Source organism: Ceratotherium simum, chromosome 34 (assembly GCF_057802395.1).
Source record: "Ceratotherium simum simum isolate JZ-2026a chromosome 34, ASM5780239v1, whole genome shotgun sequence".
Taxonomy (NCBI): Eukaryota; Metazoa; Chordata; class Mammalia; order Perissodactyla; family Rhinocerotidae; genus Ceratotherium; species Ceratotherium simum.
Window position 1 is genome coordinate 11,554,415 of NC_141933.1, and position 27,220 is coordinate 11,581,634.

The 27,220-nt window shown below is 51.6% G+C and overlaps 3 protein-coding genes across 5 annotated transcripts; 2 read left to right on the forward strand and 1 right to left on the reverse strand.

Moving 5' to 3' along the window:
- Positions 1-192: 192 nt before the first annotated feature.
- Positions 193-14,687, forward strand: FADS1 (fatty acid desaturase 1). Of its 2 annotated transcripts, XM_087422810.1 has the most exons (12): positions 194-533; positions 2,572-2,682; positions 3,268-3,465; positions 4,192-4,293; positions 4,399-4,527; positions 8,232-8,292; positions 9,720-9,796; positions 10,707-10,804; positions 11,014-11,110; positions 11,390-11,469; positions 11,570-11,695; positions 12,044-14,687. In XM_087422810.1, the coding sequence occupies exons 1-12, from the start codon at positions 342-344 to the stop codon at positions 12,093-12,095; spliced, it is 1,323 nt and encodes a 440-aa protein (XP_087278936.1). In that variant the 5' UTR covers positions 194-341; the 3' UTR covers positions 12,096-14,687. The 2 variants fall into 2 exon arrangements, with proteins under 2 accessions (XP_087278937.1, XP_087278936.1); XM_087422811.1 differs by lacking the exon at positions 3,268-3,465 and having other exon boundaries at positions 193-533.
- A 1,649-nt stretch (positions 14,688-16,336) lies between these two features.
- FEN1 (flap structure-specific endonuclease 1) lies at positions 16,337-21,402 on the reverse strand. Of its 2 annotated transcripts, none has more exons than XM_004437462.3 (2): positions 21,288-21,402; positions 16,337-18,252 (listed from the first exon to the last, which is right to left on the reverse strand). In XM_004437462.3, the coding sequence occupies exon 2, from the start codon at positions 18,229-18,231 to the stop codon at positions 17,089-17,091; it is 1,143 nt and encodes a 380-aa protein (XP_004437519.1). In that variant the 5' UTR covers positions 18,232-18,252; positions 21,288-21,402; the 3' UTR covers positions 16,337-17,088. The 2 variants fall into 2 exon arrangements, with proteins under 2 accessions (XP_004437519.1, XP_087278939.1); XM_087422813.1 differs by having other exon boundaries at positions 16,337-18,349; positions 21,288-21,395.
- A 324-nt stretch (positions 21,403-21,726) lies between these two features.
- Positions 21,727-24,819, forward strand: TMEM258 (transmembrane protein 258). Its single transcript, XM_004437461.3, has 4 exons — positions 21,727-21,835; positions 23,301-23,410; positions 23,974-24,110; positions 24,714-24,819. The coding sequence occupies exons 1-3, from the start codon at positions 21,728-21,730 to the stop codon at positions 24,098-24,100; spliced, it is 345 nt and encodes a 114-aa protein (XP_004437518.2). The 5' UTR covers position 21,727; the 3' UTR covers positions 24,101-24,110; positions 24,714-24,819.
- The last annotated feature ends 2,401 nt before the right edge of the window (positions 24,820-27,220 follow it).

The window sequence follows — 27,220 nt, forward strand, 5'->3', positions numbered from 1 at the left end:
CAGCGGCAACTCCTCCAAGGAGCCCGCGAGGGGGCGCGCCTCGGCGCCCACCCCAGTCCTGCCACGGCCCTGCAGCGTGGCCCACCCACCGCTGGCACCAGGCCCGGCTGGAAGGCAGGCGCTCCCACCCCCGCCGCGGGCTCGACCAATGGGAGCGCGCGCAGAGAGGCTCGGCGGGCCGTGCCGAGAGTGCTGAAAACCCCGCGCGCGGGCGGCCCGCGGCGGACGCACACCAGAGGACCGGCTCCCGGAGTAAGCGAGACCGGCGCGCCCTACCCCGCGGGTCCGGAGCACACGCGTGACAGCCCCTGCCGGGCTGGCGCTCAGTGTCGCCGGCCCGGATGGCCCCCGAGACCCCGGCCCAGGGGCCGACGCCGCGCTACTTCACCTGGGACGAGGTGGCGCAGCGCTCCGGGCGCGAGAAGGAGCGGTGGCTGGTGATCGACCGGAAGGTGTACAACATCAGCGAGTTCACCCGCCGGCACCCCGGGGGCTCCCGGGTCATAAGCCACTACGCCGGGCAGGATGCCACGGTGAGTGCTGCCAGACTGGGATGCGGGACGAGGCCGGGCCGGGCGGCTGCGGCCAGAGGCTCAGTGCGAGAGACCGGAAGTTTGGCACCCACGGCCGAACACCAACTAATTCGGAGGAAAGCCGGTGGCGCCCGAGCATACCTGTTGCCCGGTGACTGGGTGTGCTGCGGGCACGGAAGGGCAGAGAGCGGCTGTTAAAACTGGAGTCTGGGGGATTGGGATGGAGGCCTGCAATGTGCACACACAAACAAAGGGCTGCGCCGCCCATGCATGCATTCCGTCTGTGGCCCTGAGTTTGCGGTCTCCAGCGTGGCTAGCGGGGAGGAAAGCGAGGATGCAGGGCGCCGGGGATGGCGGTGCTGCCGAGGCCGAGGAAGGAGCGGTCGGTGGCAGGGAGAGGGAGTCTCGACCTGTCTCGGTGGCTGGGAGGGGAGCGCAGCCGCGTCTGTACTGAGCGTGCCGGGCTACACTCGCGAGCGGGAGCAGGAGAGGGAGCCACTCTCGGGGATAGGGCTGAGGCGGGAGCCACCTGGCACCTGCTGCCTTGGGAACCCCCGCCCAGCGTAAAGACTGGAGGGTGGGGAAGGAGCCGCACCAGCCGGAGAGGGCTAGCGGCTGCTGGTGCACAGAAGGGAATAGGGGCGGCGTGCTGAAGGTGGGCGGCCTGCATCAGCATGCACTTAGCGAGGACCCCGGGAGCGGTCCTCGAATCCTGCGGGGAAGTCACGCAGCCGCAAGCCAGCGGGGTCTCCAGCTATTCGCCGCAGCAGACCGTTGTTTGCACTCCTGGGCAGTAAGCCCGGTGCGGGGTCGCGTCCCTCCTCCCTCGGGCCTCACTGCGAGGTCAGCGCGCGCCCCAGCCCCAGTAGTGCAGCTTCCTTTTCCAGACAACTTGTTCTCAGAGCGAAGGCACCTGGCGCCTCCCTAACGGGTTGGAGAATCAGGAATCACCCTTTGGGACCCAAAGATTGGAGCGTTCCCTTCGCCGCGTCCCCTCCCCCTACATCCATCTCTCATCCCGCGCCCAGCGGCGTAACTCCTTCTTATGTTCTCATCCTCCGCCCTTGCCATCCAGGAGCGCGCCTCGGGGGTTCCCGTTATGTCGTAAAGGGGTATAGACGCTTCCGGGTGAGGACCTGCCCCTCCCCCTGACGCGGCCGGCCTGGGGCTCCAGGCCAGAGCCTGCGCTGGTCACCCCGAGTGACCAGTGGGGCGTTAAGACGGCGGCCGCAGGCGAAGGCGTGGACCGGCGCATGAGCAGACGGAGCAGGCACAGACGACGGGGCTTCCTGCAGTGTGATTTGGGGCGGGGGCCGGGGCTGGCCGCGGCGGAGACCGCTATTGGTCCGGATGTGTGGTGCCACCGGCCGCCGGCTCCGCCCTCGATCCCGCCTCGCCTGCCGGTTCCCAACAGGGCCTGGGGCCACCGGACCTACAGAGAGGACCCCACCTCGCATAATCAAAATTAGCCTCCTTGGGGGCAGGGAGTGGTCACAGTGCTAGGGGAAATATGGAACCCCACCTGAACAGCAGCAGGGAACGGGGAAGAACGCAAAAGTTCCCCAGTTCGGACATAGGGAGTCTCCCTCATCACATTTTATGGAGAACGCTGACTCAAGAGAGGGGTTTGTTAAAAGTCTCACAAAAAGACAGAGAATTCTCATAGCCCAGCCCATCCCTTCTGGTTGTTGCTCACCCATACCTAAATTCAAGTGCAAAAGCTGTGCCTAGAGACGCCCAAAGGAAGGGCCAGCCCAGGCAGGTCTTTTTGTGGTCCTCACCAACCCGTGCTTCCTATTCCTTAGTGTGGTGCCTTTGTTACTAGAATACAGATGCTGGGTCATCCTGAGCTGTGGACACCTGGGAAAGGTCTGAGCACCCGCAAAGGGCAGCTGGCTGGAAGCAGGTGGTGTCTGTCTGAACTTGGGTACAGCCTCCTTGCTGGATCAGGAGGATGGCCTTTAGTGTGAGCCCTTCAGGTGTCCAGAGGTGGGTGGGCTGGTTTCCTCACTGTTCTGCCTTCTCCCCATCCTTGCAGGATCCTTTTGTGGCGTTCCACATCAACAAGGGCCTTGTGAGGAAGTATATGAACTCTCTCCTGATTGGAGAACTGTCTCCTGAGCAGCCCAGCTTTGAGCCCACTAAGAATGTGAGACCCGGTTTGCTGTTTGGAGACCCTGTGGTTGTTGGGGGGCAAGAGGTAGAAGGAAGGCGTAGGTAGGATCACAGGTGACCACAGTCAGTAGTTCTTGGGAGTCTTGAGGTCCCTGCTTCTCCTGCATAGTTACTGGGTCACAGGCCCAAGGGGAGCAGGGCTTTGGAAGCTATGGTTCTCACAAGGCTGCCACCACCATCACTGCCATCATCAACATGAGACCTATCTATTGAGCACATACTCTGTGCCAAGCATAACCTCATATAATCCTCACACATTTACAAATGGGAAAACCAAGGCTCAGAGAGGTTAAGCAACATGGCCAAGGATCACACCATTAGTAAATGGCAGAGCAGGGACTTGAATCAAGTCTAACTCCAAAGACCACCTGCTCTTAGGTATGGTCCCATAACACCTCCTCCTGTCATCCTTCCTCAGTGTGGTGGCATCTTTACCTAGGACTGTCGGCTTCCCACGGCTACCTCAGCAGGTCTTTGAGACTAACAGGGTCCTGGTCTCCAGCGGTGCTGGGTTCAGCTGGGAAGAATAACAGCCCCACCCCTCCACTCTTCTATGCAGAAAGAGCTAACCAATGAGTTCCGGGAGCTGCGGGCCACAGTGGAGCAGATGGGGCTCATGAAGCCCAACCATGTCTTCTTCCTGCTGTACCTGCTGCACATCCTGCTGCTGGATGTTGCTGCCTGGCTCACTCTTTGGGTCTTTGGGACGTCCTTCGTACCCTTCCTCCTCTGTGCAGTGCTGCTCAGCACAGTTCAGGTGAGAGCCCTTGGCTTGTCAAGAGCACAGCCGTGCTCAGCATCCCTGGGGAAAGCTCTTTATACCCCTGAGGAAGCCAAGGAGCCCTGCTTTCTGACCAAGACAGAGCTGAGGACGTGTGGGAGAGTTAGTGCAGAAAGAGAACACACATTTCATTGTCTGTGGCTTTTATCTGCTCATTAGCCACATGCGCATCTTCATTCTCACTGCCTCTCCAGCTCTCCTCCAAGGGTTCCCTTCTTCTTGTCGAGTTTATCCTCTGAAACTGTGTTTAGGTTCTGCCACAGCCCAAATGTGCCAAGAACCAAGATTCTGGTTTCTCAGCAGAGCTTGGCTTCCTCCCCACCACAATATTGCCCAACATGCTAATATGCTTGGGCCCTAATACTTGGCTGTCAGAATCCATTTGCCCAGCCTTCTGAGTTTGTCCTTCTCTGTCCTTTTCTGTATATTCTGGATGTTCAGTTCTGTAGACATCATCAAGCACAGAGCTCCAGAACTGGGGAAATTGAAGAACAGGGAAGGGAATTCTCATGTGAGTTAAGGGAAGAGCCAGAGTTAGGACCCAGGTGTCCTGACTCCTTTCCTGATGTGCTCAGTTAGGGTGCTGCGGCCATCACAGGCCTAGGTGGCTGAAGGAAGAGGGAGAGGCTGAAGGAGCTGCTGAGGTCGGTGGGAGGGACGCTGGGGTGGTGGCTGCTCTCAGGGCTAACTGTTCTCTTGCAGGCCCAGGCTGGCTGGCTGCAGCATGACTTTGGGCACCTGTCCGTCTTCAGCACCTCTACATGGAACCATGTGCTACATCATTTTGTGATGGGCCAACTGAAGGTCAACGGGATGAGGAGGGGCTCTCTGAAACTCTGGTCAATGAAGGGCTGCCTGTGGGGAGGGGGAACACTAGGTTTTCGTACTCATGTCCCTGCTTTTCTGTAGGGGGCCCCCGCCAGTTGGTGGAACCACTTGCACTTCCAGCATCATGCCAAGCCCAACTGCTTCCGCAAAGACCCAGACATCAACATGCACCCCTTCTTCTTTGCCTTAGGGAAGATCCTCTCTGTGGAGGTGAGTGGAGGTATCAGTAAAAAGGTCTTGGAGAATGGGGACCAGCCAGCACAGAGGGCTTTGGGGGAAATACTCACAATGCTGTCAGTGTGGGTAAGACATGGGGGGGCCGGGCCGGGCTGGCTGGCTGTTTGGAAGTTGTGGGAGGCAAGAGGCAGTAAAGGGGCTGCCCAGGACAGAGTCCCCCTAGTGAACTCAAGTCAGCAAATAGTTATTTCATAAAGGTACCACGTGCTGCTAAGGATCCAAAGGGTGACCAGGAGGTTACTGTGCCAACCCTGCTTGTCCTTAAAGGTGATGGATGGCCCTCCTCGGGGGGTGCTTTTTTGTGTGTGTGTGAGGAAGATCAGCCCTGAGCTAACATCCATGCCAATCCTCCTCTTTTTGCTGAGGAAGACCAGCTCTGAGCTAACATCTATTGCCAGTCCTCCTCCTTTTTCTCCCCAAAGCCCCAGTAGATAGGTGTATGTCATAGTTGCACATCCTTCTAGTTACCGTATGTGGGATGCCACCTCAGCATGGCCGGACGAGCAGTGCGTCGGTGTGTGCCCGGGATCCGAACCCGGGCCGGTAGCCCAGTAGCGGAGCGTGCACACTTAACTGCTAAGCCACGGGGCCGGCCTCAGGGGGGGTGCTTTTTTGACACTCCCACCCCAGGGAATCAACCCCCTTGCACTTTGTATTCCTCTCTCTTACACTTTGATATCCTGCTCTGTCACAGTCTTCCCCATCAGGGGCTGGACTGTCTTACTCTTCTTCGATGCCCAGTGCCTAGAACATTCATTCACTGAGTAATTCTTCCCACCCACCTGATCCCAGTCTGACTTCCTGGGTGGTCAGCATTGGGTTTGAGTTGTCACCTGAGATTGTGAGCAAAAATTGTAATGCAGCTGCTAAAGGAAGAAGGCCTGGGAGTAGAGACCTGGTCTGCTTTTGGTGAGCATAAGGCAATAGGAGACTTTGGCCAGCAGTTCTCCAAAAAGTTAATTTAAAGCCTTTGTCCCAAGCCTCTAGGCTGCAGCCAGAGCTCTGCCAGGTTCCTCTCCCCTACTTTATTACATTTCAGCATGCCAAGAATTAAACTGTTGTTAAACACATTTCAGTTCCAGGCATGAATTCAAGGTAGCCTGGCTCTCCTGTCCCCTCTGGCTATGAGAACTCTGGAAAGGCTTTGGCAGCACTGGCTGTCCTGGCACCAGGAGCCCCTAGCTTGAGGCTTATGCCCTACTTGTGGATAATGTCCTATCCTCCCACCTCCTAGGCAGGGCTTTCTTGGTTTGCTAGACGTCCAACACTGTGTTATGGTCAACAGTGTGCGTTTGGTGAACCAGCCCTGGCCCTACCTGGCTCAGTGGGCTACTTCAAGGGCAGCGTGGGTTATCTATTGGGCAAAGCATGGGGCTCTTGGTAGCACTTCTGTTGTCATTACAGAGGGTTAAAAAAAGGTGGGAGTCTGTGGAAGAGAACCTTCTCACACCACTGCCTTTATTGCTCTTGGTACTAGGGTTTTCAGGAAACCCCTGTCTGTACACACTAAAAATAGAGAATGATCTGGGACCAAAATAGCCTTTTTTTTTTTTGCCTAGTTATGAGGCTGAGGATAGGCTGCCTGTTAGTAAATGCCTACAGGCTGCTTGGCGCTTGGTTCAGCCCCTCGGTACAGTTTAAATGGACCTTGATCCCCATGCTGACCCAGTGGCATCCACTTCAGTGTCTCTCAACTCTCCCGGAGAAAAAGGAAATGCAGGGGACACTTCACGCTCCATACAACCTTTCTGGCCTTCGAGAGTTGAAACACAGCAGGGCAATTATTGGATCATAATGGCATTTGCTTGCCATTTAAGGAGGCAGCAGTGTATGGGGCTCCCTTCCATACAGTTCCAAAATAGGAGGCCAGAGTTCTGCCCAACCACCCTGCCAAACAAGACAGATGCTCCTCTTCCAGTTTTCTCCTCTCAGTTAATGTTGCTTAGGATGGGATGAACTTCACACCCACATCCAGGTCATCAGCAAGCCTTGTTAATACCGCCTCCCAAACGTATCCCAAATCCATCAACTTCTCCATCTCCACTGTTTCCCATCCTCTGGTCTGGTCCAGGTGGGGTCTGGATTACTGTTCCAGCCTCCTCACTGGTCTCCCTGCCACTGTACCTGCCCCCTACAGTTCATTCTCTCCACCTCCAGTCAGAGTGAGCCTTGCAAAGCACAGAGCAGATTATGCTGCACCCATTGAAAGCCCTCCAGTGGCTTCCCATCCACTGGAATAAAACCCAGACGCCAATGGCCTTACCACTGGCCATTAGCGGTGGCCTTAGCAGAGCTTTCTAAGGTCAACATGATTTGGCCATCCTAGTTTTCTGGCTTTATCAACCATTCTCCCCTGTTGCTTACTATTCCCAGCCACACTGGCCTTCTTTCTGTCCCTTGAACATCCCAAGCCTTTGTACTGGTTATTCTGTCTGTTTTCAATGTTCTTCCCTGAATTTTTTGCACTGCTGGCTCCTTCTCATCATTCAGGTGTCAGTTCAGCTGTCAGCACCTCAGAGAAGCCATATCTGACCACCCTAGCCAAAACACTGCCTACCTCACTTTGTCATATTTTCCTGTTTTTAATCTCTAATTACCTTGAGCTCTGTTTGCAAGTTTATCACCAGCAACCTCTCCTCAGATTATAAGCTCCATGAGGGTAGGAACTTTATATTGTTCACCTCTGTATCCTTGGCAGCTAGAACAGTGCCTGGCACAGAGTAGGGGCTCAATACTTGTTGAATTCATCAGTTAATACAGAAAGAATGCTTCACTTAGCAGAAGTGCCTTGCACAGAATAAGCTCTCAATAAATGACGTGTCAAAACAGCAGGTGGATGCATGAAAGAAGGATAAGCCAGCATTCTGCTCTGGGGTCCAGTTCCTCCTGTGCTCTGTGGTGGTCTGGTCATCAGAACTAATTAGGGCAAGAAGAGCAGAAGGAGCCATCAAGTGAGACAGCAGAGCTTTGCTGCCATGTTTCTGTGCACCCACGCTAGGAGGTTCCAGATGACTGGTTGACCTGGTGGCCCAAGCCTGTCTCTTCAGCAGCTAGGCTTACAAATTAACCACCATCCACTGGGAAAAACTGCCAGAATCTTCCAAGTGTTAAGTTCTTGGTATCCTTTCCTCAAATACTTGCCAAACTTTGCTTAGCTTTCAAGAAATTTTATAAAGCTCATATTGAAGTCAAGAGACCAAAAGATTTTGATGGAGAGGATCAGGGGCTGGATGTACAAAGAATATTGACCTGTGTTAGGGGTAATGTTGTTTTGTTGACACAAAAATGTTGTCCATGGAGACTCTGAGGTCAGAAAAGTACCAGATAGGAGAAAGGAAGGGCAGGAGGTGGAGGAGCCTCGAAACCTTAGGATGAAGGTGTCTTTGGATGAACATGAAGAGTCCTGAGGACCTGCAGACCTGTGCACATGCCTCACCTGGGCACGGCCCACTGAGCTGCATGCCATGATGTGACACATGTAGCAGATCACAGCTCAGGGCTTTATGCACCAGGTGCTGGAGGGAAGGCTGGGCCTGCTGGAGCCTTCCAATAGCACCCACAAGCTGACAGCCCCTGGAATAGGCCTAAACTCCCGAGCAGGGAAAAGCCAAGGTCACAGGGGAAGGGAATAGAGGACTGGTCTGTGGGTGCTGATTTGTGTCTGCTTTTCTCCACAGCTTGGGAAACAGAAGAAGAAGTACATGCCATATAACCACCAGCACAAATACTTCTTCCTGAGTGAGTGTCCTCATCCAACACAGGGGGACTGCCTTGGGAGGAGGTGCTGAAGGGATGTGAGGAGGAAATGACCCCCCAAGGAATTATGGTATTTTAAGTAAGGGCTGGAGAAAGTACTCCACCCGCAACCTACCATGTCAACTGAGCCAAGTCAACAGTTGGGCTAATTTCAGTCAAAGGTCATTTGTGTTATGGCCAAACTAGTTCCTCTAGTCCCACCCTGGCTTCCACAAGAGAACTGAGTCGTCAGGTGGGGCCATCCCAATTAAACCTCAAACTTTGTAGGAAACAGAGACCTGGACCAATGTGACCCAGTGGGGCACAGTCCAACCCCCAGGGGGACAAAGGTAGACGTAGCTATGGGAGGATTGGACCCAAAGAGGGAGTGGAGGAATGGTTGGAGCTGAGAAGACATTTCTGTGGTTGTCTAAAGCTCTTTCTGAAGACTGCTATATATTCCGTTTTAAAAATCTGCTCCATAATGCCTAAAATTTGAGTTTTAAAATGCCTTTAAAAATTCAAATTTTTAAAGGAAGGGAGGAGTTAATTCCATTGATCCTGTTTTAGTTCAAAGGAGTTTATCCTAACTGCCTATTACCAACCACTCCTACTAGAGGAAGGGAGATGGGGTAGAAGGTGGAGCAGAAATGTCTGGAAGAAAGAATGTTAGAATCCATGGCACATCAGGCTAGAGGAGCCATGGGTGGGCATTGTAATGCAGGGGGTTATAAGCAGTATCAGGGCCCTGCAGAGAAGGAACATGGAAAAGGAAATGGAATGGCACAGGGGCAGGATCCACTTCTTCATCTCCCAGTTTTAAGTGAAACCCCTCTGTCCGTGCCCCCAGCTGACCTCCAGGGCTTCAGGTTGGGTGGCACAAGCTCATGTCCTTAGTCCAAGGAAGTGAGCTTTCAGCCTGTGAAGGATCAGCAGGGTCGCCCCCCACCCCAACACACGCTTTCCTGCTCCTGTCCCTTCACCTACATGGTGGAGCAGACAGGAACACGGGGCAGATGGCTGCAAGGACAGGCACAGGGCCAATAGTAAGGCCCCTGACGGGGCGGGGCTATGGCCAGGGCAGCTCCGGGAGTACTAGCAGGGCCCTTTCAAGGTGTGGGAGATGAGCAGGTTCCATGCGTGGAGCCTGAGTTTCCCCAGCTGCCCTCTTCCACTGGAAAAGAAAGCCACTCCCACCCCTTACCCCCCAGCATCCTCTTGGGAGGTTGTGCGTTCTTCACCCTTGCATTCATGCCCACCTTCAGTACCTGCCGGTTTCACCGGACTGGGGTGCCAAGGCAGCTGGAGGGGCAACAGGAGTAGATGGCAAGGGGCAGCGCCATGCCGGAGGCCATTCCTCCAGCACCGATTGGCCCTTTAGTGGCCCTCATGCTGCTCACGCCTCCTCCCTGTCTCCATTTCCTCCCCAGTTGGGCCCCCAGCCTTGCTGCCTTTCTATTTCCAGTGGTATATTTTCTATTTTGTTATCCAGCGGAAGAAGTGGGTGGTGAGTATCCATGGCCCAAGAGTCCCACATCCTTTGTCTCCAGGACCCTGAGGGAGGGGAAAGGGGGTCTCCAGGGGAAATCCCACTGAGATTCACTCCAGGCCTAATTTAGAGCAAAGTAATAGAACCAGTATAGACCCTCCTTATCTCTAGGTGGGATGATTGGGGCTTAGCAGGCAACCTGACTCCCAGTGCCCTATTTCATTCAGCCAGTATCTCCTGAGGTTCTTGGGCTGGGCATAAAGCCAGGGGCCAGGCTGGGGAGTGGGGAAGATGACTAAGACACGGCACCTACTCTTGGGAAACTGCTGATGCAGCAGGATGTGGCTGACACCAGAGAAGAGGTACAGGCAGAAGGTTCTGGGATTCCAAAAGGGGCCTGACTGCATCTGGGTAGATGAGAAGCATCAGAAAAGTTAGCTGGCCCTGGAGGACAGGTAGAGGTGGGGTAACGGGAGGATGGACTCTGAGCAGAGGAGCTGTGAAGTGAGGGGCGAGTTTGGCCCTTGGACATGTAGAGGACTCCAGTGTCAAGGGAGGAATATGGTACAGAAAAGTGATTGGAGATTTGATCAGGGCACTGGCACAGACTGAGCCATGGTCCTAGAAGATTCACTTGGCAGCAGGATGAAAGGATGAAGGATTCAGATGGGTTGGGAGGAGCTGGAGGCAGGGAGACACTGGAGGCCTTGGCACCTGTGAAAGAAACAGACAAGGAGGGCTGGCCACTAGGAATGGAAGGAAGGAGCCGTGGCACTAGATACTGCAGGATTGGTCAACAGAGAGAAGCTGATAGTGACTAAGTGTTCCAGTCTGGGGACCCAGGAGAACGGCTGCACCACGCAAATAGGTGAAGTAAGAGGAAGAGGTGCTCTGCGCCAGTCCTAATGCTCTCTGCCTCTCACGGCAGGATTTGACCTGGATGATCACCTTCTATGTCCGCATGTTCCTCACTTATGTGCCATTGTTGGGACTGAAAGGCTTCCTGGGCCTTTTCTTCATTGTCAGGTAGTATTTGATGGGGGAGGAGATTGGCAAAGAAAAGCAGATGTCTGGGAGTGCCCTGTCTGTTCTGGGGGCTGTGCTGGGGCATTCAGGTAGCAGGGAGTGTTTCAGGTTTTGGCTCGGGAAGGTGGCAGGCTGGAGCAACTCTCTGAAGGAGAGTAAGAACTCTGGGCTCCGCTTGTACTGTTTTGTCTGTGTGCCATGTCCCCCAGGTTCCTGGAAAGCAACTGGTTTGTGTGGGTGACACAGATGAACCATATCCCCATGCACATTGATCATGACCAGAACAGGGACTGGTTCTCCACCCAGGTAAGGGACGGTCACTTGGAAGACCTGGGCATAAAGTAACTAATAAAAAGAGTGGGTGGGCACAGACACAGGGTGTGGGGGGTGCGAGGTAGTAACAACAAAGTCCCAAATAGCATTGCCTCATTAGCTTGAAGCTTCTCTCCTGGCATCATGTGGAGAAGGGAGTGCCCAGGGACAGTCCCACACCCCCTCCTCTCAGCCACCTTTACCTGGAGAAGGCTGGCCTGGCCTTTCCATCTGGTACCCAGAGCCATGCTCTCCCCTGACCTTTTCCTACAGCTCCAGGCAACATGCAACGTCCACAAGTCTGCCTTCAATGACTGGTTCAGTGGACATCTCAACTTCCAGATTGAGCACCAGTAAGTGGGGAGACCTGGGAAGCAGGGTCCTGGGGAGGGTCCACGTGTGCGGGGGAGCAGAGAAGTAGAAGCCACTGACTGTGCCCTGTTCTCCCTGAAGTCTTTTCCCTACGATGCCTCGACACAATTACCACAAAGTGGCTCCCCTGGTGCAGTCCCTGTGTGCCAAGTATGGCATAAAGTACCAGTCCAAGACCCTGTTCTCAGCCTTTGCCGACATTGTCCAGTGAGTATCTGAGCCTGGGAAGATGGCTGGGAGGGCGTGAAGAGGGCGGGGCACTGGGGTTGGTGGGGAAGTGTGGGGTGGAAGCCACAGGAAGGTTTCCCCAGGCATCTGCCATAGAGGTCACCAAGGCAAAGGCAGGGCGCTCTATTGGTTCTTTGGCCAGCTCAGGCCTTTGCCCTCAGTGCCATGGCTCAAGCCTTCTCAGAAGCGAAGGGGAGGAGTGTTCACATGGAAGGGGGCCTCCATACCTCTGTTAGTCTCACTACTGCACTTCTGGTGGGCAGTTTGGCTTCTGGTGCAGCTCCGCCCTATCTCCCTCACTGTGTGCTCCCATCTTGTCCCCCGCAGCTCACTGAAGGAGTCCGGGCAGCTCTGGCTAGATGCCTATCTTCACCAATAACAGCAGCCCCCCATCTGGAAGAGGAGCCTCTGGAGCCAAAGCAGAGGGGAGCTTGAGGGTCAATGCCACTACAATTCTAATATCCAGAGGGGGTGGGTTTGAGGAGATAAAGGTTCTGACTCAAACCTCCCCCCGCTTTATCTTCTAGGCACAGATCTAAGACCCAAAAAGGGGTGGGGGAATAGGCAGGCCCCCGAGAAGGAGGGATGGAGCCATTGGGGTAGGGATGTGAGAGTTTTGTTGTTTCCTTTTTCTAGTTGGGCACATGCAGATGGTTGCTGAGCAAAGAGGGAGTCAGGAGGGTGTTAGAAGAATAGGGAGGACTGACTGAGCCCAGAAATCAGGAAGAGGTTTAGCACTAAAATTCCACCCAGGAAAGGGAAAAATGCATCTCACTGGTCCACTTCTCAGTGCCTTCTCCACCCTTCCTTGCAAATCTGAGGTTCAGAGGCTGGAGGGGAGATAGGGCAGCTGAACCTTTTGAGCAAGACTTAGAAAGAAAACATTAGTGCTTAGAATTCTGAGGCCTGGCACGACACAGTGCCTGGGAGCTCAGCTCACTCTCTAGGGCTAGATGTGCCCTATGTCTGCCTCAGGCTCCCGGAGAAGCAATTTTCCCACTTTTAGAAGCAGGCAGGGCAATGGCTAGGACTGTGGTTATTAGAGACATTTGACACTAAAGGATCCTGGCACTACTGATATTGGTCTCATGTTCCATCCAGGGTACTGAGGGAGCATTAAATCCTAGGTCTTGCCAAAACAGCTACCAGAGAGAGTTGCTGGCCATTAAAAATCCCTTCAGCTTTTGACTCACTCTAACCACCACCCAAGGAAGAGAACACTTCGTGCTCCACAAACAAGTGAGCAGATGGGACAACTTAGTCTTCTCCCTAGAAACAAATGGGGTTCCCAGGGGTTCCCTTTTGCTTCCCTGCCCGTAATTCCAAGTTTAATAAAATAGCAGTCAGTGAGCACACGTGACCAAGCTGGAGATACTAAATTACCAGTCATGAGGAAAACACAAGTTTCAGTCACAAAGAATGTAAAGGCTGTAAGAAATTTTCTATGACTTAAATTATGTTATAGCATTACTTTTGAGTAGGAGCAGTGGGTTAAATATAATCACTTCATAGTTCTAAACCAGAAATAGGAAGATAAAAACACAGAAGTTTGTGATCATCGTTGTTAGGCATCTTTCTCTGTTGGAGATTAGGTAGGAATTTAGGATAATCTCTTTAAAAGTATATCAGTCTAGGGGCCAGCCCAGTGGCACAGTGGTTAACTTCATGCCCTCCACTTCAGCAGCCCGGGGTTCACAGGTTTGGATCCTGGGTGCGGAGCTACGCACTGCTCATCAAGCCATGCTGTGGCAGTGTCCCACATAAAATAGAGGAAGATGGGCACAGGTGTTAGCTCAGGGCCAATCTTCCTCAGGAAAAAGAGGAGGATTGGCAACAGATGTTAGCTCAGGGCTAATCTTCCTCACTAAAAAAACAGTGTATCAGTCTAATACTGAAATATGATTTTTTAATTTCCGGGTTTTTAAAAGATAAAAAGTTTAACCCATCTCGAGAGAGCAAACAGAGGAATGTGCCCCAGGAGTCTCACCTTGACTCCCAGAGCTTGTCAGCTGCATTCACACCCTCTTCCCTCCCCACTCCCACAGCCTTTCGGTTCAGGTGAGGGGATTATCTGCCTGTTCAACATCATCTATTCAGCATATTGACCATTTTGGACACTGGGAGGAGAGAACCTCAAACCAGAAGGAAAAAGCAGAGCCCCAGAAGAGTTCACATTTAGTTTTAGGAGAGAATGGCAATCAGGGAGATGAAGGTCCTAAGGCATGTTGGGATGGGGTTAAGGCACCACCTATGGAAAGGCTGTGGTGATTACTTAGAAATTTGTTAAAACAAAGACAAAAAGATTAAAAAAAAAAAAAATGGGGTAAATGGGTTGCAGAAGAGTTTAAATCTTTTCCATTTGGGCAGAACCTGGTTTAAAACAGCCTGGGTAGACAAATTAGAAGAACTGAAGAGTTCTACTTTCATTGGCTTCCTCACTCCAGAATAGGTGCTGATCCTTCCCCATCCCTGTTCCCTGCTACCTAAGTTTTGGGTGTGGTGTCACTAGCCTGTCAAGTGATCTGGCTGTGGCCCCAGGCTACCCAATCTGAGCAAACCCAGTGAAATTTGAGCCAAAGTTCAGGTCCTCAAAGCACCTCAACCACTGTGGCCTTCTCTCCTTAGCCTAGACCAGTATGGTCTCACATGGCCACAAAGGGACACACCAGTGACAAAAAGCTCAGACTGTTACAATGGTAACACAAGTGATCTCAAATCCAATGACAGATAAGAAAACAGGCTTAGAAAGGACAAGTCACTTCTGGTCACAGATTGTGACAGAACTAACATTTTAACTCACTTTTTTAGAACTCCAACTTCTATATTTATCTTTGTTATTTTCATCCTCCTACCACTTCACCGGTGGCATTCTCTTTGATTAGACCGGATATCAGTATTTTTGTGTGTGCCAATTTTGTTACCACATCCCCATGAAGTAATACTGAGAAATAAAAGTTGATTTTGACCCAAATGAAGGCTATTATTTACTTGTACTCGACGATGCTCTTCTGCACATGTCGACAGAACTCCCTGTGCCTCTGCTATAAGTTACTGTCTAGCTCTATGGCTCTACCTTCTTTCTGAACACAAGTCCACGCACAGACTCCACTTTGCATATGCCCCTTGGGCAGAGGAAGGAACACCAGGACCCTCCAGAAAACACCAAGGCACAGGTGGTCCATGGCAAGGAAAAGAAAAGCTAACTCCTTCCTATGATACCCATAAGTTCAAATGCTACATTGCCTAGATTCACTAGGCAGGTTTTACATGCATCGCTTCCTATCGTGAGACAACGCCCTCACCCCTTTTAACTCATGTCTAATCTCAGTGGGTGGTCCCCATAAGTCTCCTTTTTGCCTAAATCTTTCTCTGCAGGCACAACGCCTCAGAGCCAGACTGCAAAGCAATGCCTTTTTAACCTCCATTCTACTAGAACAGCTCTCTTTGAACAAGGATATTAGAATATACTAAATTAGAATTTGCAGAATTGATTTTCCCTGCAGCATGCAGTGGTTAATAGACTTCTAGAAAAGACCAGGCAACTCAACTTCAAGATATCAGGGGAAAACAAACCACTTTGTTTTGTGGTTTGACTACATGCTTGACAACAACAGGGTACAAGCCCATAACTAGAGCTGTTGCACTGAAGCTATAAGCCCTAAGACGAAGTCTTACTGCCTCTGGGGCCCATCACCATTACTACAGGTTTAGAATTAAAAAACAGAGCTCAAAGAAATTGTGTGGCTTGGTTCAATCTGGGAAAATCGGTTTCATTCGTCATCAACTGCTGGAGACAGAGCAGTGAACAAAACTAAGATTCCTGTCCTCAGGATAGAATTTTCTGTCTATGCCAGTGGTTTTGAGTCCCCTAGTTATGAGGGTGTTGTGGGTAGACTATATTCCCATTCCTGTCTCAACCAGAGGAGCTCTTATATCCTGAGAGTCCACGTAGGATTTCACTTGAAAAATAGGTTGCTCCACTAAAAATTTTGAAAACTACTGGAAAAACTACTTTAGTCTTCTACCTGCTTAATTTGTCAAAACAGGCAACCTAAATTTCAGACTGCTTACTTAAGTGTCCTTGTTAACTTGAAATGGCAGTAAGTGATAGAAATGCTAAAAATTTAGAAACTCAAACAGGACAGCTCCCCACCAAGTTTTATGAGCACTATAAAACTTTCCAAGTACAAAAACATTCCATCTCCATGAGAAACAGCAACCTGAATTTGATGTCACAAAAGGAACAAGAAAGGGATTTTTGAATGGCAGCTTTCAGAGTTTACAAACTGATAAAGTAAATGCTTGGATGCTAGGAGTAGGTGATCTAAATTGTAAGGCTGTCTCAAAGAAGTTCCTTTATCTCACACAGCAGGTGTAAAACTAGAAATCCACTCAATTTATTAAAACTCCTTTACCAGCAACATAAACTAGGCACCCTCCTCCAAATGACTGAAGTACCACCAAAGCTACTTCAGCCATTCTATAGGGCATGGCGCCATCTTGTGGCCACTTTCAAACCAGCTGTTAATAAAGTACAACTCCAGCACGTTATCATACTCTGCCTGAAGCCTAGGGCACTCAGGATGTTTCTAAATGTTCTCAAAGAACATGACATTCTGGTTACTTTTATAATTTTATTGACTTTTTTCTCTTCACACCTTTAAAACAAAAACAGAACATGAAAACAGCATCTTATACCAAAGTCTCAAGTCAGTTGATTGCCTCAGAGAGGCCATGAGAAGAACCTGGCCACCTTACGCCTCTGAATAACCACTGTAAAGACAAGTTACACAGCAAGTTCAAGTTTCTGCCCACCCCAGGACACATACCCAGTAATCAAACCCTTGTTGCCAACTCCAGGGACTCCAGCTCTCCGCCTGTCTTATTTCTCAGTGGCTCTTCCCATCTGGTAAGACTGAGTCTTCCTGATGGCTATCCTTCAAGGTGAGCCAAAGCCGAACCAGAGAGAAGCAGTCTGGTTCCACCATCACCTCCCACCAGCCACCAGCTGGCCAGCCAGGAATCATTCTGTACAGTCTTTTATCTCTACCATTTCTCTCTGCCTCCCTTCTTCAAAACTTGTTGCTATCACTTTCTTGTAACAATGGATTCAGTGTCCATTAAATTGCCTGAGAGGTGGTTTGAGCCTGACATACTTTCCTGAGCAAAAAAAAAAGAAAAACAAAGTACCTCTGTGGCTTTCCAGCCATAAGATCAAGTAAAAAAGGGAAAAGCACTACTGAGGAGGGTAGTACTAGAGAAGCGATACAACCCCCTCCCCACCCCCATGGAAGTTTCTTTAGCGCTAGCTCTTGGGGGTACAGCAAGGCAAATATTCTGGGGTCAAGGAGGGATAAGGAGGGGAAACTCATTTATTTTCCCTTTTTGAACTTCCCTGCTGCCCCAGTCTTTGCCTTCTTCTTAGCAGATCCCTTGGGTTCTGGCTCCTTGCGCTTAGCTGAAGAGAGAGAGCCGGTCACCTTGAAGAAATCATCCAGGCGGCCCTGAGTGCTGCCCTGGCGACTCTTGCTCAGCCGCTTGACCCCACTGCGAATTCGCTCCTCAGAGAACTGCTTTTCACCACACATGAACTTGACAAGCTCTTCTTCATTTGGCTCGCTCCACTTCAGCTCCACAGACTCTGGGTCCAGCACCTCAGGCTCCAGGAAGAGCTGCTGGGCCTCCTTGTGGAGCCAATTTTCTGGCACGGGGTACTTGTTGGGGTCGAGCCGACGCACAATCTCCTCGATGCTCTTGTGCTTCTGGATGAGGTCCACAGCCCGCTTGGGCCCAATGCCCCGAATGCTCTCACAGTAGTCACTGCCCAGCAGGATGCACAGATCCACAAACTGCTCCTGGTTCAGGCCCAGCTCCTGCAGAATCCGGCTCAGGTGGAATTCCTGGATGGGCAGCTTCTTGGCCTCACTGGCAGTCAGGTGCCGCATTAGCACAGGGCTGCCAAAGGTCAGGCAATCCATGTCCTCGGTGGCTGCAGCGTAGACTTTGCCAGCCTTCACCAAGGCAGCACAGCTGGCCTCGGCCTCACTGGGCGCATCGAGGTAGGGGATGCCCATGAGGCTCAGTAGATGCTTGCACTCATCGTTGTGTTGCTTGGTGACCTTCACCAGCCGCTTGGTAAACTTTTCCACCTCCTCCTCGGCCCCAGCAGACTGAGCCTGTTGCAACTGCTTCTCTGCCTCAGCCCGCCGCTCACTGCGTTTGGCCAGCTCACCTGACTTGAGCTGTGGGGGCTTGCCATCAAAGACGTACACGGGCTTGATGCCGTTCTCCATCATGCGGATGGTGCGGTAGAACATGCCCATCAGGTGGCTGGTGGTCTCACCCTCCTCGTTCTGCAGCACATCCCCACCCTGGCGAACAGCAATCAGGAACTGATAAATGCTCATGGAGGCATCGATGGCCACCTTGCGGCCAAAGTAGCTCTTGATGTCATTCTCCCGGATGGCACCAGGGGCCACATCAGCAATCAGTTTGGCCAGGCCTTGAATTCCCATAGCAATACAGAGGAGGGACAGCTAAAAAAGAAAGGCCAGTAAGACAAGGAGGAACTTCAAGGACGCAAAAGGAGCAAGGGTTATAACTGGTGCTGTCTCACCAACTTCATTCCTTCAGCTAAACAAATTGAGGACAACAAAAAGAACACAACGTCAGCACTGCAGAAGATGAAAAGATGAACAAGACAAGGTTCCCATTATCAAGAAACTGACAGTTAGCAAGGGAGTCCACTCAATACTAACTAAGGCTTCCTGAGTATCAGGAACTGAACTGGGTGCTAAGAGGACTAAGACACTGTTGATGTCCTTGAGGGGTTTCAAGTTTTGTGGATAAGGCAGCAACAAGGCTAGTGTGCAATGAGAACCACAACAGACATCTGCATCAAGGACCAGACAAGCCCAGAGGAGAGTGCCTGGCCCAGCTTAAGGAGTCCAGGGATCATAACGGCAGAACTGAGCCTTGAAGGACAGGCAAATACTCGTGAGACAAAGGTGAGATGAGATAGATACAAAAGCAACCATAATACACGGCTGAATGTGTAAAGTGGTCAAATAAACATATGAGTATCTATCTTCCTGCCAATTCATGAGCAACACACTCTTTCCTCCTTTGTACCTTTATACTAGTCATTGAACATCGCCAACTCACTCCTCCTGCTCACCTCCTATTAGCAGCTGTGATGGTTAGTGTGTCAACTTGGCTAGGCTATAGTACCCAGATATTTTATCAAACACTAAGCCAGGTGTTGCTGTGAAGGTATTTTGTAGACGTGGTTAATATTTACAATCAGCTGACTTTATGTAAAAGAGATTACCCTCCATAATGTGGGTGGGCCTCACCCAATCAGTTGAAAGGCCTTGAGAACAAAAACTGTGGTTTCTTGAAGAAATTCTGCCTCCAGACTACAGCATCAATTCCTGTCCGAGTTTCCAGCATGCGGGACTGCCCTTCAATTTTCAAACTTGCCAACCCCTACAATCACCTGAGCCAACGCCCTAAGATAAATCTCTTTATATATATCCATAACCTATTTCCTATTTGTTCTGTTTCTCTGGAGAACCCCGACTGATAGAGCAGCCTTGAAGAAGGACTGGTAAAAATAACATAGCTGCATAGGAGTAATGTGGCTTTCTCACGCACTGCTCTAATCTCCCTTCAGAATCCCCTCAGCACTTAAGAGTTTCCACTTCTAGGATGTTGCTAGGAGTTTTAAGACTTGCCTTTTGTATTTTCTCTCTATCACTAAGTCTGAACTGTGAACTCTCTGGCTCCTCCTCTACCCCAGCCCTGATCTAGGCATGCTGTAGTCACTCAGCCCAGGATTGCCCTTCTGTGGCTCAGGCCCCTTAACAAATATTTCCTAGGGGCCAGCCCCGTGGCTTAGCGGTTAAGCGCGTGCGCTCCGCTACTGGCGGCCCGGGTTCAGATCCCGGTGCACCGACGCACTGCTTCTCCTGCCATGCTGAGGCCGCGTCCCACATACAGCAACTAGAAGGATGTGCAACTGTGACATACAACTATCTACTGGGGCTTTGGGGAAAAAAAGGAGGAGGATTGGCAACAGATGTTAGCTCAGAGCTGGTCTCCCTCAGCAAAAAGAGGAGGATTAGCATGGATGTTAGCTCAGGGCTGATCTTCCTCACAAAAAAAATTAAAACAGAAAAAAATAATAATAAAAATTTTTTAAAAATTAAAAAAAAAAACAAAAAAACAAATATTTCCTAGGGCAGTGCTTCCCAAACTTCAGGCAGGCCCAAATCACCCTCATAATTTTTGCCACTTCCAACTAAAATCTGTACTTTCATTCACTTAGTATTTTCTTTAAATGGACACCATTTTTTAAAAACTAAAAGAAGTTCGAAAAGAAAATTCATCTTAAGCAATCATATCCGTGTTATACCAGGTATATTTTAACGTTTTAAATACGTAACTATTAAAAAGGATTTTGGGGGGTGGCCCAGTGGCCTAGTGGTTAAGTTCAGCGCACTCTGCTTCAGCAGCCTGGGTTTGCGGGTTCAGATCCCAGGCACGGACCTACACCGCTCATCAAGCCATGCTGTAGCGTCGACCCACATACAAAATAGAGGAAAACTGGCATGGATGTTAGCTCAGGGCCAATCTTCCTCACCAAAGGGAAAAAAAAGGATTTTCTGAGATGCCACTTAAAGTCATGCATCCAACTTATTATACTAGGCCTTCTGATGGTTCCCACTCTTCCTTCACAGGGTTCTTTCTCAAGTATAAGTGACCCTGATACATTCCTCCTTCTAATTAAGTCCAAACAACAGCATGGCATCAAGATTGTCCAGACTCTGGTTCCCAACCTACTGTTATGGTCCCGGAACCCAAGAGAAAGGGCGGGATAAGGCCTGCCCTTTCTCCCTTTTGCTCAGCTGTGCCCTCCTCCCGCCATCTTGTACCCCCTTCATGGTCATTTTAGTTCCCCTGTGAATGGCAGGGGCCCTGAATCTAGGCGCCACCATTCCCCATCATCACTGTGTAACATCACTACGGCATTTAGTGTGGAACATGACTAAGGCAGTGAAGTTTGGTTTTCTCATATAGGAAACAGGATGATAACCACGCCTGTCTTGCAGAATTACTGCAGGGTTAACCGAGATAAGAGACGAGAAACTCCGGACATAAGCTAGGTGCTCTGTAAACGTTCCCCCCTGCTGAACCCATTCAATCCTTTGTTTCATGCCTCAAGCCAGCTGCTTTGCTGGAAAGTGTCCCGAGAGGACAATGCCTTGTTAGCCCGTTATCCTCCCGCAGCATCCCACACGGATACGAAGCAAAGGGGTCAAGTTTAAAAAGTGTTTCTCATCCAGGATCTGAGTCAAAATACACCACGACGCCATAAAGTGGAAGCTATTATCCTCTTTCCACACACGAAGAAAGAGGCTCGAGGTTACGCGATCGGCCCGAGTCCCATGGCGGGAAAGTGGCGGGACGGCGCTCTGGCCTCGGACCCCGCGCGCGGCAGACGGCCCTCCACGGGCCCCAGGCAGAGCCGACCCCGCCGCCCTCGGAGGGGCTTCCCGTGGGGTCTCACCTGGCCTCTGGAGCGCGAGGCCTCGGCAGCGAGCGGTTGGTCCGGTGTCACCCAAGACAGACCTCAGCCAGCTCCCGCGTCAGCGCGGCTGCGGGTCTCCTCTCGCTCTGCTGCCTTCCAAAGCCCGCGCTCCCGTCACGTGACCCGCCGCTGCGCACAGCCTCCTGGGAAGTGTAGTGCAGGCCCCGGCCCCTCGGCCAGCTTCTCTCACGGCCGACAGGCCTGCCAGGGTGAACGGACTCTCTCAGCGACCCTGCTCTACCCTTACTCCATTACTTGCCCCAACTCCACACCAGGCCCCCGCTAGCCCCAGCTGCAGCTAGACCCCCCCCAAAAAAAACAAAAAAAACAAAAAACAAAAAAACAAAAAAACAAAAACAAAAACAACAAAAAACAAACAAACAAAAAAAAAAAAAAACCACAGGACTACAAGTCCCACAATGCCACTGGCTCAGGTGCACTTCCTCTTCCGGCCGAACACGGTGGCTACTCCCGCTGACGTGTTTTTCCGGTGGCGGAGCGGCGGAGACCCTGAGCCCGGCAAAATGGTGAGAGGGTTGAGGGGAGTTCCTTACAGCGCTATGAGGACCCGTCGGGGCCCGTCCCACACCCCTTTTCTCTCGCAGAGACCTCAGACGCCCGAGAACCAGAGAACGGGAGGCTCCTGTATCCTCCGGCTTGGGCTGAGGGGCGGGGAAGGGTAGCCTCTTGCCGTGGACTTTTTAGGCTGAGGTTTTGATCTCCCGATTTTTAAGGGTGAGGGGCGTGAGGTGTGCACTTTTAATATTTTCAGACTTTTATCTCTGTTACCTGTGCTCAAGCTATCTCTATCTGGAAAGTTCTTCCCCTTGCCGAACTCGTATTCATCCTACAAGGCCCTGGGCAAATGTCACCTTGTTGGTGAAGCACTTCCAACTCTCTCAGGCACTTGGCCGCTCCCTCCTGGGAGCTCCCACAACCTCTGTACAGACCTCTCGGCACGTGTCATGGACTCTTTGGTATCGGCCACGCCTCCTAGTGACAACCGTCTGACGTGCAGCTAGCTCTGGGATGATGTCTATTCATCTTTGTATTCCCAGTGCCAAACACAGGGCCTGCGATGGAGGCTCAATAAATGGCAGCGATTGTCTTTATCATTTTGGGGGGCGGGGGGGGAGCATAAATGTGTACTGAACTGAATTCCAGTGTCTTAGAACAATAGGGTCAATTTACTTCTCCAGAGTTGTTATGTTCTGGATTTTAGAAGCGTTGGCTGGTGGGTGGACAATGGAAGTTAACATTTGCACAGAAGTTTACGTTTACAGCCCTCTTTCACAGGCATTATCTCATAATCCTCCCAATAACCTTGGGAAGGAAACAAACACCTATTGATTAACTACTCTATGTCAGGCAGGGAGCTGGATCCTTTGACGTTGGTCATCTTTCTTAAATCATACATCCACCCTGTGAGATAGATATTATTATAACTACTTTACTGAGACTCGTGTTATTTGGTAGAGCCCAGAATTTTAACTGATGTCTTTTGCCTGTAGATCCTGAGATACCATAATACTGTCGTGGGAAGAATATAGAATTAGAAGTTGAGATCCGGGTACCGGTCCAGGCTCTGTGAATTACAGCAGGGATTTTTAGCTTGGTGTCTACAGATACGGGTCCTAAAACTCCTAAAATTATAGGCATACTTTTTTATACGTAGTTTTTCCCCGGCTGAGAGTTCATACCTTTCATCACATTTTTTTCCTAGTGGTGGGTGGCCTCAGATAATGTTAAGGACCATTGGTCACCTTCTGTGTTTCAGCCTCTGATTCGCAGCTGCCCTTCTTATCAAAAGACAGAGTTGAAGATGTAATTGTGCTTCCCAAACTGAATCACCTGATGTTGGTTCTGAAGGATTTCCCTATTTCCCAGGCTGAAACAGGCCTTTTGCAGCCACAGCAGCACGAGGCTCCTTGATAACCCCCAGGTTGAAGTCACAGGATTCTCTGATGGCTCTGATCTCCTGTCCTCCCCCAGGAGCTCGAGGCCATGAGCAGATACACCAGCCCAGTGAACCCGGCTGTCTTCCCCCATCTGACCGTGGTGCTGTTGGCTATTGGCATGTTCTTCACGGCCTGGTTCTTCGTGTATCCTTGCACTGAGCAGCCAGTGGGCCAGAATTAGTGATGTGGGAAACCGAGGGAGAAACCATGCAGGGTACATGCACCCTGTCAAGTTTTGTTTTGGCCTGGGGAGGTCAAGGGAAGACTGTTGATGTCCAAGGTCAGGTTGTGGCCATATTTTCCAAGCTTGGGTGAGCTCACTTTGCTCTTCAGATTTCCAGGCCAGTAAGCAGAGGTCTTGGCTGCACTGGAGGTTGGGGATAGGGGACCTGAAGTTGGAAAAGTGGTGTAAGGAGGAGTGCACTCCAGTATCAGATCTGAGGCTATTCCCAGCTGTGCACTCATTAGCTATGTGACCTGGGGCAAGTGACCTAACCCCTCTGGGCCTCATTTTCTTCATGGATGGTGGAGGGGTGGTACAGAGCACCAGAGTCCAGGTCATCTCTTGGGCCCCTCTGCCTGGCTGCATCGAGCCAGACAAGCCTCCCAGAAAGCCCTTAGCCCATACCTTTCTCCCAGAGATGCACTGGCCAGGTTCCCTGCCCTGCGCAGTCCATCCCTCTGCTTCTCCTTAATCGCCCTGCCAGTTATGAGGTCACCTCCACCAAGTACACTCGGGATATCTACAAAGAGCTCCTCATCTCTCTGGTGGCCTCGCTCTTCATGGGCTTTGGAGTGCTCTTCTTGCTGCTCTGGGTCGGCATCTACGTATGAGCTCCCAAGGGTAAGAGCTGTGACGGGGTGGGACACTGGGAAGCCTCCGCACACCCACATCAGTGGGGTCCTCAGGCCTGTATGACCCTTTGGTCAATGGAGACAGACTCAGCAAAATGGATGGGGACACTTTCCCTGTCCTTAATGGGGATTTGAGCCAGGCGTGACCTGCCTTGTCAATTCTGTGTTCTCCACACTGCCCAAGGCCTCGATCTGGCTTTGGGGTGTTCTACATACGGCTGTGGGCACAGGCTTCCTGTGGTTACACAATTGCATTCTTACGAGTCACACCGATGTCTTAAAGAGACTGTTGGGGAGTGGGCTAGAAGGGGGTCAGGATCTGGGACTTAACAACTTGCAGCAAGGAATACAATTTTGGCTAGTCTCAATATTTGCAGTCATTGAAGTAAATCTTGACTAAGTGATTTTAAAAAAAACAAAAAACCTTGCTGCAGGTAATCCACCAAACTGGTCACTTAGAATTGGCTCTGGTGGCCCAGCTTCAAAGGAGTGTGCCTATCAGCCCTTGCCCCAGGAGCATAGGGGTTCGGTGAGAAAAGTTGAGGCAAACACGGGTCGCTGGTCTCATTTTGATACCCCTCTCCTCTTTCAGGTTCCAACCAGGCGGCTTCGCTGAATCCCTGCTTTTGTAAATTAATTTTTTTACTATTGCTGGAAGTGTCCCACCTGCTGCTCACAATAAAGGCAGATGTGTGACAGTCCTGTCTGGTGCCCATTCTGAAGGCTGGGGTGGTGCTGGTGCTGGGTGCCAGGCCCACCCCTTCCCGTTTCTCTTCTGCCTTTCAGATGGCTCCTGCTGCTGGGAAGCCCTGCTCTCTACCTGTGAGGGGCGAGGGGGCAGTGGAAGGGGTGTCCTGCCCTTGGAACTGAAAAGCTTGTGAATAGGAAGCGGCCAGGCCTACTACCCGTTTTTGTTTTTGGTGAGGAAGACTGGCTCTGAGCTAACATCCATTGCCAATCCTCCTCTTTTTGTTGAGGAAGATTAGCTCTGAGCTAACATCTGTGCCTGTCTTCCTCTATTTTATATGGGGGATGCCGCCACAGCATGGCTTGATGAGTGGTGCGTCGGTCCGTGCCTGGGATCTGCACCCACGAACCCTGGGCTGCTGAAGCAGAGCCCGCGAACTTAACCACGATGCCACCAGGCTGGCCCTACCCTTTTGTTTCTAGAGCAAACTTCTCTAGGAATCCACATTCATCAAGTCTGCCCTGGGCCAGTCCCCTCCCCTAAATGTAGCCGCCCTTCTCTGGGCTGGGGACCCTCGAGAGGCTCAGCTTGTCCCCTAAGAAGGCTTTTCCCTAAGGTGGCTGCTTTGAACCCAGATTGGACAGCAGTAGGTCCATGGGCTGTGGTTAGGGGAGGGGGCTGCTGAGTCCCGTTCAAGCCTAGCACGAAGCTAAGAAGGATAATGGAGGACAAAGCATCAATCTGGCTCAGGGGCCCCAGATTCCACTTGGTCCTAGCCCCACAGGTGACTCCATCTCCCACCAGAACAATCTTAAGAAGAGACAGGGAGGCAAGCTCAGATACAAAGCAGTATTTATACATTTATTTATATACGTATATTTACTTCAGAAGAAAAGGAGAGGTCAGGGGACAGGAAGCAAGCAGGCCCTGGGCTGCTTCCCTCTGCCCCCTCCAGGGTCTGAGTTGGTACAAGATAAATACGACACGAAGCTCAGGGACAGGGACTGGGAGTTAACTGGCAGGGAGGGGGCGCTCTATGCACACGCAGGCTTTTGCTGGGGAGATAACGTGGGCGGGGGACTGCATTGAGAGGCCCTATGTACAGCTTGAAGCTTGGGAGGGAATTAGCCCAGTTGCTACGGGAATAAATGCCAAATGGGAGAGAGGAAGGGAGGGATGGCTGCGGGGCCCTGGGTAGGGGATGGAGCCATAACACCTGCTCACTAGGGCCAGCTAGGCAGCTGGCAGCCTCCAGCAGGTGGCCCGCTCCTTCCCTGAAGCCCTTTTACCTCACTGGGCTTAAGGCAACTTTGGTCCAAGGTTTAGCCCCCTCGAGCAGCTTGAAGCCCCAGCTTGGCCCCAATCCTTGCACTGAGGACCCCCCTCCCCAGGCATGGAAACAGCCAGCTGCTAACCAGATTGGGGCTATACTGTGTCCAGATGGGCTCCAGGGGGCAGTAGAGGGTCACTTTCCAGTTAAAGACTGAGGGGCGGCATCCAAGAACGTGCACCCCAACTGAGGAAGCCCGAGAATCCTGTTACAAGGGGCGGGGCTCGGCAGTTTTAAGACATTATAGGGAGGGTTCCTCCAGAGGGAGGAGGGACAACGGAGGAGTCCTAAGTAGGCTCAGCCCCTGCAAGGTTTGCAGAGCCATGTAATTCCTATGTCAGAATGAGGGAGTGGGGCCATGTGGGGAGGGGGCTGGGAGGTAAGGTACCCCTGCTATCCCCGAGTTCCCCTGGTGTCTCCCTATCCTGAGGATAAGTGCTTTGAGATCTATGGCAGAGGGGGCCCACAGTTCATAGGCTTCTTCAAGATTCAGCTCCCTCACAGAAAGGCCTCCCACTCAAAGTAGAGAATGAGAAGTAGGAGAGGCCTGGTTCCCAAAGAGGTGGCAGAACATGACGGCAAGGACGGCAATTCCCGTCCCCATTTCTGAACCCATGGCAGACATGGCTAAAGGATTTCCACACTCCTTCCACGAGCCTGGATGTGGCCTCAGAATGCTCCAGGCACCCACTAAGAAAGGTTAACGTTGGCACCTGAGATAAGACTTCTTTCATAACCCAAGCCCACTGCTCTGCTCCTGGGAGGAGTGGGCAGAGATGAGGCCTACTGCCAAGCATGGGTCCCTCCAGCTTAGCTGTCCGAGCCCAGCACAGGAGCCCTTGATTTGGGGAGACAAGGCCACCAGCAGACAAGAGTGGAGGGAGAGGCCAGTCTTGGTGGTCAGGAGTGGGAAGGGTGTCTCGAGGCTCCCTGGGACGGATCAGAGCCAGGGCCCTGTCTTGGCAAGCATCCCCCAGGGCTCTGGCCCACTCTGGGCTCTCCATCTCCATCCTTCCACTCCTGCCCTTGGTTTAAGTGCATTTTAGTAATTACTTCATTAATAACAGCAAAAGCTATTCGT

Coding starts and splice junctions, on each gene's coding strand:
- FADS1 (XM_087422810.1), top strand. CDS start 342: ATGGCCCCCGAGACCCCGGCCCAGGGGCCGACGCCGCGCTACTTCACC. Junction 9,797..10,706: donor TCCAGCGGAAGAAGTGGGTG/GTGAGTATCCAT, acceptor CTCTCACGGCAG/GATTTGACCTGGATGATCAC. Junction 11,470..11,569: donor AACTTCCAGATTGAGCACCA/GTAAGTGGGGAG, acceptor TTCTCCCTGAAG/TCTTTTCCCTACGATGCCTC.
- FEN1 (XM_004437462.3), bottom strand. CDS start 18,231: ATGGGAATTCAAGGCCTGGCCAAACTGATTGCTGATGTGGCCCCTGGT.
- TMEM258 (XM_004437461.3), top strand. CDS start 21,728: ATGCCACTGGCTCAGGTGCACTTCCTCTTCCGGCCGAACACGGTGGCT. Junction 21,836..23,300: donor ACCCTGAGCCCGGCAAAATG/GTGAGAGGGTTG, acceptor GTCCTCCCCCAG/GAGCTCGAGGCCATGAGCAG. Junction 23,411..23,973: donor TTCACGGCCTGGTTCTTCGT/GTATCCTTGCAC, acceptor TCGCCCTGCCAG/TTATGAGGTCACCTCCACCA.